Source organism: Jaculus jaculus, chromosome 4 (genome assembly GCF_020740685.1).
Source record: "Jaculus jaculus isolate mJacJac1 chromosome 4, mJacJac1.mat.Y.cur, whole genome shotgun sequence".
NCBI classification, from domain to species: domain Eukaryota; kingdom Metazoa; phylum Chordata; class Mammalia; order Rodentia; family Dipodidae; genus Jaculus; species Jaculus jaculus.
In genome coordinates, this window is record NC_059105.1 from 25,240,239 (window position 1) to 25,252,449 (window position 12,211).

General features: G+C 43.8%; 1 protein-coding gene across 1 annotated transcript in view; it reads right to left on the reverse strand.

Moving 5' to 3' along the window:
* Positions 1 to 591: 591 nt before the first annotated feature.
* The window catches only part of Atic (5-aminoimidazole-4-carboxamide ribonucleotide formyltransferase/IMP cyclohydrolase), a 33,828-nt gene continuing 22,208 nt past the window's right edge, over positions 592 to 12,211 (reverse strand). The window contains exons 11-16 of the mRNA XM_045148325.1: positions 11,432 to 11,521; positions 8,666 to 8,794; positions 4,185 to 4,277; positions 2,878 to 3,060; positions 1,194 to 1,349; positions 592 to 818 (exon numbers count right to left, since the gene is read on the reverse strand). Of these exons, the coding sequence (XP_045004260.1) occupies positions 699 to 818; positions 1,194 to 1,349; positions 2,878 to 3,060; positions 4,185 to 4,277; positions 8,666 to 8,794; positions 11,432 to 11,521 (771 nt within the window). The 3' untranslated portion in view covers positions 592 to 698. The remainder of the gene's footprint in view (positions 819 to 1,193; positions 1,350 to 2,877; positions 3,061 to 4,184; positions 4,278 to 8,665; positions 8,795 to 11,431; positions 11,522 to 12,211) is intronic.

Consider the following 12,211-nt stretch of genomic DNA (forward strand, 5'->3'; position numbering starts at 1 on the left):
CTCCAGATGCTTATGCCCCCTTGTGCAACTGGCTTATGTGGGTCTTGGGGAATTGAACCCGGGTCCTTAGGCTTCGCAGGCAAATGCCTTAACTGCTAAGCCATTTCCCCAGCCCCCTGTGCTCACTTTTGACGAAAAACTGTTAAGTGGACACCAAACACTGATTAGAGTGATTATATTCTATGCAATTCCAGAGGGAAGGTCTTATGCTGCTGATTTTATGGGCAACATTTAAGAGAGGAAAGTATGGATCAGCAATATCCAGAAAGGTCAGCATGACTTACTAATCCCCTGTGGAGACCCCTGTTTGCTTAGGAAGCCCAAGTTCTTGAGGCCTGATGACACGAGGCTCCACTGAGAGGAACCCCTCAGGAAAAGCGCATGGCTTGAGGCCGTGCCAGCCCTCCCTGGGTGGCCGAGCTGCTTTGGCTTCCTTGCAGATTTCAGTTATCACTCAGGAAATGTCTCTGGGTGAGCTAAGTGCCAGGAGGGAGGGGTGCTCCCGTGCTCACACACAGTCCTGAGTATGTGTCAGTCTGAGAGCCTACCTTTCAGGCAAGGAAGACCAGACATTCTAAAACTATGGACCCATTTATTAAGAGGTAAATGCTTTATTATTTTTTTAAAGGTACTTTCAAAATGTCACACGTGATTAATCACCTACGCATCTGCCAACTGTGAAATGAGGTGCAGTCAGATCAGTGGTGGAACAGCCGGAGGTCTGTGTGAGCCAGGACTATCCCCAGCTCATCGCAAGCCTCAATCACAACCTTGTCAGCAGTGGAACCAGAAGGAGCTGCAATATAGGCCACGCCGCTCTGAGGGGAGAAACAGATAATGATTTTCAAAGCACAATGGCAGGTGTGCACCTGCAAATGTCAAAACCCCTCTCTAGGAAGCAAAAACCAACAATGTGATTCATTCTGGCCAAGAAGTGGTTCGGGTTACTTATACTCCAAAAAGAAAAGTCCAATGATTCTCTCTACATCACACGGCCACAGCTTTGTTATAAAAGTCTAGGAAATCAAAAGAATTTCTATCTTTACTTTACTGTAGTGCTGGGTATAAAAGCTGGGGCCTTGCGCATGTGTCAAACACTCCATACTGAGCCACAACCCCCAGCCTTCAGAAGCAGGGTGTCTGGAGTCCTTTCTAGGTGATGCTCACCCAGCTCTATGCCAACGCACACTTACCCGTTTAGCTCTGTCAACATTGTCTCTGAAAGGAAAGAAGGCGTCAGAGCTGACAGAGACCTCGCTTAGTTTGTCAACCCATTCCTTCTTCTGTGCCTCTGTCAGCAGCTCAGGGACTTCCTCAAAGAGTGCCTTCCACTTCATCAGATCTTCTCCCTGGGGAGGCAGGAAGCAAGGGTAGTCCCATACCATCTTTAGTTGTACCTGATGAGATGGAAAGCTCAATGCTGGGCTAGAGAGATGGCTTAGCGGTTAAGGTGCTTGCCTGAAAAGCCTAAGGACCCAGGTTTGATTCCCCAGAACCCATGAAAGCCACATGTGTCTGGAATTCATTTGCAGTGGCACGCCTATTCTCTCTTGTATGTATGTGTATATATGTGCATCTTGTATGTATGTAAAGAAAAGCTCAATGCCAGAAAGCTTGTGGGTATATTCCTATGAACTCTTTACTGGCGAAAAAATGACACTTCGAAGTTCAAAGCTTTTGAAGCTCATGGACTTTTTCAAAACATTTCATTAAGGAAGAAAGACATTCTAAGATACCAAATAGAGACTATATTCTTCAGCTAATTCCAAGTATACTTTGTTCTTGAATCTGTAAGTTAAATCCACTCCTTTATATACCTGTACTAACATACATAGAAACTCATATTCCAGAGCATTTAAGAAAATCACATTCAATGCAGGAAGAAGACAAGAGGCATTCTGGAATCACATTTGTGCACTTAGTCTCAGGTATAAAGCCAGCTGTAGGCATATTAAGCACGACTCACAGGATTGATTACTGCCAGGATGTTTGTTAGCGCCTCCGAAAGTTAAGCGAAATTTAATCCTCAGTGCAATGTATTAAGAACTGGGGCCGTTAGCCAGGTGTGATGCCAAATGCCCGTAACCCCAGCACCCAGGGGCTGACTCTACAGTCAGGCTGGAGTCCACTGAGAGTCCCAGGACTACCTAGGCTACAGACTGATACTGCAACAAATCTGGCCCTCTCACTCTTCTATGCCCCTCGCCAGAAAACAGAAGCGAGGTGTTTCATTTAGGAACATGGAAGATGGGCTGCAGCGATGGCTCAGTGGCTAAGGGGTTGCCTGCAAAGCCTATCTAAACTATCCAAGTTTGATTCTCCCAGTACCCATGTAAAGCCAGATGCACAGTGGCACATCCGTCTGCAGTTCCTTTGTATTGTCGAGGCCCTGGCACACCCATTCTCTCTCTCTGCCTGCAAATTAAGTAAATAAATAAAAATATTTTAACACATGCAAGATAATGAGAGGCTAATGGCATTTGTAGACAATGTGGTGGGAGAAGAAAGCCCTTGATTATCAACTATCAGGTATTTAATGTCAGGACACAGTGCTCAGGCTGCAAGTCTGCTGACACTGGGAGATTCAATATGGGTGAAAACAGTCTTTACCAGGACAATCACATCACCCGTGGGGGAAGGACAAGCATACCAAATGAAGCTGATGGTTGTAACATACAAAGGGAAGGCTTGTAGACTCAGAAAGAGATTAGCCAGTGAAGTTAAATGAGAAAGGAGATAATGGGAAAATAGGAAGCTGTTTTAACAAAATACAGGATTTTAGGAAAATCACTGAAATTTCTGTGTAGTGATGAGGTGAAATTGCTGCCAATCAGGGGGATTTAACAATCTCCCGAGGGCTCATGATCAGCCTTTTACCTCACCAATGGTGCCAGTCACATACTGATCGATGGCGTTGGAGATCTCTGCTCTCTTCACCCCAGCTTTGAACTTCATGGAAAGCACTTTTGGATGGTGTCTAAGCCACCAGTAGTTGGCCTTATCTCCTGCAAGACGTGTGCAGTGTATCCGAGACTGCTGTCCTGCTCCGATACCAATAACCTAAGGAAAACAGACACTAAGGTCATATCTCTAATGGCAACACTTTCTCCCCAAAGTACGTCAATAGTGACACATTCATTCTACATGGCCTTACTGGCTCTTCTTCTACGAACTGGAACCCAAGGGCTCTGGTAGCCATGACCTCCAAGATCTGCTTGCTAGAACTAGAAATCTTAACAGAGGGCAACCACTACAGTTCCAAAAGGGTCTTCTGGGTCAACTGCTAATTAATATCCACCTGATGCAATATCCACCTCAGCCTCAACTCGTGGGCTAAGTAAAAATGGCAAAAGCTGAAATGCCGAACTGGAAGAAGAAAGGCCTCCCATGCTGAAGGTAAAATCAGGGTCACCTCAGGCTGGGGGAGGTGTCAGCCATGAGCCAGTGCAACCCCGCATCCCACAGCCGTGACGCAAGGACACTTCACGGCATTTATACTGCACTGAAAGTGCAAAACAATGGTATACGCACATGCATTCAACCATCCTGAAGTTGAAATGTCCCAATAAAGCAATTTTCAAGTGGGTGCTTTCTATCTCGACAACAGAAGTAGTCACCTGACTGTGTAATTTGTAAAAACTCGACACACTGTACATTTAAAAGGCAAATTTTTACTGTGTATAAATTATGCTTTAATGAAGCTAATTTAAAAAAGAGCAGGTTAATCCCCAGACCAGAAGTCTTCCCATCCATTAAACTCTTAGTACACAATTCAGGAGGCTAGGGGGGATAGCCTAATAGTAGAGGAACTTCTTAGGGTGCGCTTGAACCTGTGTTTGATCCCCCAGGTTGCAAAAAGTTAAACAAATAAAAGCACAGCCTGTTGGATTCTTCCCTCATTGATGCAGGGCAAGGGAGAATGAGGAAACTGGGTACAGAGCCCCACAAACCCAGAAGGTGCCAACTATTCTAAGCAAGAAGTAATGCAACTAATTTTAGTACCTGGTTCCAGTACTTTTTAATTATTTCTTAATTATTAGTCTTCAATGTCTACCAAGGTGTGGGACCCAAAAGAGCAAAACTTGGCAAAGTTTCCCTCTCCAGCTGTCCAGGACCTGAGGCAGATGGTCTCTGATCCCATGTGTAAAACAACAGTGCTCACAAGGTGCTGGCAGCTTGGTTACCTGCCCGTTCTTGGCGTAGCACACGGAGTTCGACTGGGTATACTTGACAGCCACGGTGGCTACGATGAGATCTCTGAGCGCAGACTCCGGCAGCTGAAATGAACACAACAGTGAGCCTCGTCTGGCTTTAAAACTCCACTTCTGACATACCAGTCAAATCAGCAGACCTCGAATGTAATCAGGTCATGCAAACGACAGGAAAACGAACCAGTCACGCTACTTACTAGTCGGAAAGACCAGTGTTCTTGTGATGAACACAACGTGACGTTGGATGCAGCACTCTACTGCCCATGTGCAGTAACTTGGGATGAAGCCAATGTACCTCAAATACTGTATTTGTTGGAAAAATTACCAAAATCATTGTATTTTCTCAATCAGAAAAATCTTTAAATAACTGAAGACATGATAAAACTTACACACTTAAAAAATGCAGAGAAAAAAATTGACGCTTACAGACCACTGAAATGTAGCATGCACATCAATCCTGTAAGGGAAAAGTCAACCACACCATTTTTTGATCTGTTTAGAATATTTTAGGTAGAAACTATTCAAAGATGCTTTGTAAACTGCCATGGTAAATATGACAACAAATCTGTAACAGCGAAAATGGCACTATCTTGAACAGACACCAGGCTCACTGCTACACAGTGAATATGTACTGGTAAAGACATGATCTACGTCCGCATGCTAAGCAGCCAGGGAATAGAGGCTGCAGCTAATTAAAAGCTACTCCTCCCAAATGATCAGGCTAGTGATGCCTGCAATCTGAGAACTCAGTGGCTGATGCAGGAGGATCTCTACTTCCAACAAATGAAACAGGGGGGAATTCAACCTCATTCAAATTAAAAGTTTCTACTCTGTCAAACACCTCTTGGCCTTTGTTAGGAGGATGAAAGACACAGCACACACGTGGAGAAAACATCTGCAAACCATGTAATCTATAAAGAACCAGGACTTAGGGCTGAAGAGATGCCTTAGTGGTTAAGGCATTTGCCTGCAAAGCGAAAGGATCTAGGTTCGAATCCCCAGGACCCATGTAAGCCAGATGCGCAAGGGGACACATGCATCTGTAGTTCGTTTGCAGTGGCTGGAGACCCTGGAGCATCTATTGTCTCTCTCTCTCTCTCTCCCCCTCTCTCCTTCTCTGTCAAATAAATAAAAATAAAGTATTTTAAAAAAAGGAACCAGGGGCTGGAGAGATGGCTTAGCGGTTAAGTGCTTGCCTGTGAAGCCTAAGGACCCCGATTTGAGGCTTGATTCCCCAGGACCCACGTTAGCCAGATGCACAAGGGGGCGTATGCGTCTGGAGTTTGTTTGCAGTGGCTGGAAGCCCTGCTGTGCCCATTCTCTCTCTCTCCCTCTATCTGTCTATCTCTCTGTGTCTGTCGCTCTCAAATAAATAAATGAAAAATGAATTAAAAAAAAATTTTTTTTTAAAAAAGGAACCAGGACTTGCAGCAAACAAAACTTCCAAATCAGTAACAAAAAACAAATAGTTTAATGGACAAAAATTAAATGAATACAGAGAAGGCCAAAAAAACCCACATGTAAGTATCTGATATCCTAAGAGCTTAGACAAAGCAAACCACTGAGAAATACTATGCGCTCATTACCATGTCTAAAAAGAGCAATACCACCAAAGCTTACCTACTGCTGGTGGGAATATAAAATGCTACAGCTGCTCTGGCAAACAAAGGGTCCCTTAAAAACGACACTAAGCATAAAACTACCATACCACACAGTGATATGGGATTTGTCAGAGAAATAAAAACCTAGCAAAAACCAGCACATGAATATCCAATGACTGACATTTAGAAAACAGGACCAGGTTAGTGGTTTCCTAAGCTGAGGAGGGTGGAGGAGTGAGCCTGCCTATCAGTAACAGAGACAGCAATTCTGCAAGAGATCACCCTTACTAGTGGAAAAGAGTGAACAGAGCAACTCTCTAAAACTGCTGTGAACCTACGACTTTTTACTCTTTTAAACAATATTTTATTTTTACGAATTTGAGAGAGAAAGAATGCATGCCAGGGCCTCCAGCCATTGCAAACGAACTCCAGATGTGTGCAGCACCACCTTGTGCATCTGGCTCACATGGGTCTTGGGGAGTTGAACCTGGGTCCTTCGGCTTTGCAGGCAAGCACCTTAATCACTGAGCCATCTCTCCAGCCTTGCTTCTTTTAATCTCAAAAATCAAACGTTAGTTAAAAAGATATTGAAAGAATTTATTATTCTAAGATGTTACTAGTCTAATACATCCTTCTTTTCTCTGTTGTTTGAGTCAACAAATACAAATCTGATCCCGTAGAAAGCTATCCTCCTAGAGGTCTAGCTTGGTAAAACCCTGGTCTTGAGTCAGATCAAGGACTGTGAAGAGGTCTGGGAGGACTTGGGGGGTGAGGGAATGCAGTACACTGAAGCGGCATTCAAGAGACACAGGGAAGAATTACTTTGAGCACATTCATTTTCCTGTCAACTCTCAGGACTCAAGCAGCTTTAGTGCTCCTCCATCTTAGGTCTTGTTACAGTGACTGGCATGTCGAGTGACCAGTCTGTCCTACACGAACACAGAAAGGTTAGGCCCAGCGCAAACAGTGATGGGCAAAACCCAGAGATAAGGAGCACAACTCAGTACACAGGAACTCAAGAAAGAAGCTGAGCACAGCTTTCAGAGCCTTGCAGGATTGAGGGACAGAGCGCGTTCAGAGTTCAGAAGAGAAAAGGGTTCAAGGAGACACCAAGGGCCTCTGCTGAGCTGAGCGGAGTCACCAACAGTCACAAACGCTGCCGCCCAAAGCCAACCAGCTCCACTCCTGACAGCAGGAGATGAATGGCTCCACCTCCCCTGCCTGCCAGGCGAGTAAATAGACTCTGGAGGAAAATAACACCACCCAGACCAGCAAAATATCTCCATGGTTTCTTCATAGGCAGGGCCCAGCACTTAATAAAAAACTCCAGGCACATCAGCAGGTAAAGCAGCAAGCGAAGGGGTGGCAGCGTCAGGGACCAAGAAGAAACACAGCGGCCTGCACGGCGAGAGGGTGTTTCTTCACAAGGGAAGTACTTCTTCAAAACTGAAGGCTCACCGGGCGTGGTGGTGCACGCCTTTAATCCCAGCACTCGGGAGGCAGACAGGTAGGAGGATCACCGTGAGTTTGAGGCCACCCTGAGACTCCATAGTGAATTCCAGGTCAGTCTGGGCTAGAGTGAGACCCTACCTCGAAAAAGCAAAAAAACCCAAAAAAGTGAAAGCTCAACTTCAGGGACCGAGGCTACCTGAGTGGCAGAATTCACTTAGGCTGTGACAGACACTGCAGTAAATTCCAATACCAACAAGACAAAACAAACCGCAAGAAGCAACAACCAACCACGTATATTTTACAAAATAAACACTAGCTCATTCACTCGCCTACTTTGTAATCTTAGACAAATTCTTTACTCTGTCATGATTCTTCCATCTTTGCAACAGACAGAAAACTGCCCTCTATAATGTACCTAGATTGGAAGAACTATTCCATGCCAGCAACACCCTCAAACCATCATTCTCGTAAGAGCCCGAGCACAAGACCTTGTCTACCGAGAAACAGTGAGCGCCCTGTGGCTTTGCTGGCGGAGAGGCGAGGCCTCTGCACTGACACAGAAGCCCACCTGCAGCTGAGTGGGCACTTGCAAAAAGCAAGTGGGTCCCAGGAGACACGACCCCATGTATGTGGAACTGAAGGCATGTGTCTCTTAAAAAAAATTTTTTTTAATTTATTTGCAAGCAGAGAGAGAGACAGACAGAGAACAGGCACGCCAGGGCCTCCAGCCACTGCAAATGAACTCTAGATGCATCTGGCTTTACATAGGTACTGGGGAATCAAACTTAGGCCATTGGGCTTTGCAGGCAAATGCCTTAATCGCTGGCCATGGCTCCAGCCCTGTATCTTTGTGTGTGTGTACATGCACTTGTGTGTGTACTGTGGTGTGTGCACCACGTGAGTATGTAGAGGCCAGAAGAGAATGCTGGGCGGCCCTCTTACTCTCCTTCATATTATATTGAGACAGGGTCTCTCCTTCAACCCACAACTGCGGCCTGTCAGCAAGCTCCAGCATTTCTCTCCAGTCTCCTCCCCCCATGGACTGCGGTTACAACTGTTCAGCAAACCTGCTATGTGGTTTTTGGTTCATTGGTTGTCTCTGGCCTGAGAGGCCCTTAGGCTTAATGAGCAAGTGCTCTTATCACTGAGTGGTCTCCCCAGCCTGAGATGCATTTATCTACACATGTGTACATATGTGTCCATATATGTATGTAAGCACACAGGCTTCTATGTAGTCATGGCATTTTATAAGCTTACCTGAAAACCCAAAGGTGAGCTAGATGCCTGCACATCTACTAGTTATAAATATGGGTCGTAACAGACAAGTATATACATTTATCAGTATTGAAACCAAACTTATTAAGAGTTGCTGGTATTCAGCTGAGGTATTCCCAAATTTACCTTTTTATTTTGGGTAACAACATTGCCAAACAGTGACTTGTCAATGACACCATTATTTCTCTGCTGGCTTAAATGAAGGCCAAAGAGTGTTCGAACTTCATTTTCATCTGGTTTGTAGGACTGGTCCATCTGAGACAAAAATTTTTAAAGAAGAGTATTACATCTCTTCATCAAACTTTTCACAAACAAGATTTCATTCTTGCTGGGCATGGTGCATGCATGAATCCCAGCACTCAGGGGGCTGAAGCCAGAGGGCTGCACATTAGATGCCACCCAGAGTCACATAGTAAGTTCCAGACCAGCCTGAGCTACCTAGCCAGACCTAGTTTCAAAACCAAAGCAAAAGAGAAAGTCTAACAAAAACAATAGTAACATTAAAGTTATGTTCAAAGGTGTTCTTTTCTTTCTTTTTTGGCCGTGTATGTACATGTGTTCATGTTTATGTGCCGACAGCCAGTGTCATGTCTGTGGAGACAGAGAACAACCTGAGGTCAGTCCTCGCCTTCCACCTTGTTTGAGGCAGGGTCTTGCTCGCTGCATTTGCCAGGTTCACTGCTCTGTGAGCTTCTGGGAGACTCTCCTGTCTCTGATCTTTTCTTGCCACAGGAGAGCTGGGATTCCAAATGTTCATGCTACAGCATCTGGCTTTACATGGGTTCTAGGAATCTGAACCCAGGAAGCTGGGCTTGCATGGCAACACTATCCACTGAGCCATTTCCTCAACCCCATATCTAGTTTTGTTTTTAAATGAAAACGTGACATCATTTTAGTGTAGGTATAATAAATGGCCAGGCACCAGTGCCCCACTAAGAAATATAAAGGTAGTAAGTTACAACTTATGCACAGCATATTAAAATCACTGATCCTAATGAGTCTACTTCTGGTGATAGTAACTATAAGTTTCTGTCTGTTCAGTCCCTTTGGGAGGACAGTAGGTATAATCTGCTCGTGAAGGGACCACGGCACAAAGGTTACATTTTTTTTCCTTTCTTTTTGAATACTTATTTTAGAATACCTAGTTCATAATTGAATTACAAGTTGAAATGGGTCCAGTATGGTCATCCCATCGACCTGGGAGGCGGAGAAGAGACAATCCCAAATTAAAGGTCTGCCTTGGCTACAGAGTAAGTTCAAGTCAACCTGGGCAACTTAGCAAGACCCTGTGTCAAAATTTAAAAAAATAAAGAGATAGTTCAGTGGTACAGTACCTGCCTAGCATGTGCCAGGCCCTAGTTCAATCCCAGCAGCACAAGGCTGAATCCATGAAGTAAGATGGGGAGACAGCACTTGTGTGCTATGTCTGGTGTTTTGTCAAACTACATTTTGAACAGGAGAGGTATTAAGGCCATGATGATGACCTCAGATTCTTAAAAGCATTATCCACACAGATACACAGAACTGCCACTGGCTGCACTTACGCATTGCTTTTAATAACAAAAAAAAATGGTTAAGAAGTTGAAGAAAAAAAACACTGAAAATTATATCTGTGTTAGACTTACTCAAGTATATTTAAAAACAAAAACAAGTGTGTGGGGGGGAGAGGGAGGGCATTACCATGGGATTTCTTTTTATAATCATGGAAAATGCTAATAAAAATTTTTAAAAAAGAAAAAGAAAAAATAAAAAAATTAAATTAAATTAAAACAACAACAACAACAACAACAAAACCCTAGCTACATTTGTATTTTAGAATAAAGGATACAGACCTGGTCTTCCATATTTGTGGATTCAGTATCTATGACTAAGCCAACCATGTTATTTTTGTTTTTTTTGAGGTAGGTCTCACTCTAGTTCAGGCTCACCTGGAATTCACTCTGTAGTCTCAGGGTAGCCTTGAGCTCAAGGCAATCCTGCCACTTGTCTCCTGAGTGCTGGGATTAAAGACGTGTGCCACCATGCCCGGCTCAACATATTTTAAATATTAAGAAAAAACGAATTTCAACTGTACTGTGTACATTCTGATTCTCATCTGATGGCCAATACAGCATAACAACTATTCAAAACATTTACACAGTATTAGGTACTATAAGTTACACAGAATACAGAAGTCCCCGAGGACATAGGGGATGGCCACACACATGCACCTGCCACTGCGTGGGGGTGGGGTGCTGTAGATCCTTGGACATGATGCTCTGTGAACACCCTCTTAGGAAGGGGTCTTTATTAATTTAAATAACTGCTGTTATCAACTCCCTGTCTTCAACCGTGGATCTAATTGGTCAGTCTGTTGGGCTTGCCTCAAAAAACAAAAAATGTAGAGCCAGGCATGGTGGCGTACACCTTTAAATCCCAGCACGCGGGAGGCAGAGGTAGGAGGATCACCGTAAGCTTGTGGTCACCCTAAGACTACATAGTGAATTCCAGGTCAGCCTGAGCTAGAGTGAGATCTTACCTTGAAAAACCAACCATACCACGTAAGTAAAAATAATAAAAAAAAAGGTAAAGATTAAAAGGAAGCAAATGCTCTCGTCTTAGATTTAAAAATGAACACTATAAAAAGCTGAAGCTTTGAGGATAAAGGAAGCTTGATATGGTAGTGCACGCCTATAAACTCAACTTGGAAAGAATGTGACAGGAAATTTGTAACTCAAGGCCAGCTTTGACTACATTTTGATGTCCTGTCTCGAAAAGAAATGACAGAAAGATCAACTGTAGTAAAGAGGGATAAATTAAAAGGTTGTCCCCGTAAAGGGAAGTTTAGACATTGGAGAAAGGAATACAAAATAAAAAAACAAATTACTCTTCTAAAAAGGAACTGTTATCAACCTGAAGAACACAGTAGTTCCCACTTTTCTTTTTAGAAAGTATTTTTACAGCTTCTTCTTCATATCCTGGTGCAATGATGCCATCGGACACCTGTGAATATATCAAGTGGTAATTTTCACTTTTAAAAACCACAGAAAGACTCTAAAAACTCAAGCCACAATTATCTATCCTAAATAATACTATAATACTATGAACAGATTTTGCTAATTAAACATTGAAAAGAAAATTCTTTGTTAGAAAACACAGAATTATTCTCTATGGCAGATCCCATTTTGTGTGCTATCCTGGCATTTTTTTTCTTGGTTAATTTGGATATATGAAGGATTCACTCTAACACATGGGCCTTGGGAAGAAGAACTAACTCTCCCACCATTCTTTTCGTGGAGTGGAGTTCTGAAGTAGAAAGAGCACATGCTTTGTCGGCTCTTGGGTGAGGCACATGTCTCGACCCCGCACTGGGACTGTATCCACAGACTCAGCACCCTGGAGCTGAGCACCCAGCACCGCGGCCTCACCGTAACCATGAGCGGCGCGGCATGCCCGCCCCACTCTGCTTGGGATGGTGAAGCCATGGAAGAATCCCTCAAGCAAGCAAATATTCTGAGCCCTGAGTCCCTTGGACTTTCATCCTCCCCCTGCCCCCTTTAAGCTATTTGAGCTACCTTCTTTTCTGTCTTCCTGATTCTAATGTCATCTCCTTTCTGGAATACCTAGTTGTTCAAGTATTTTATTTTCCCCACTATACTGTCTCGTTCAGATATCTATGGGTTGGCAATGATA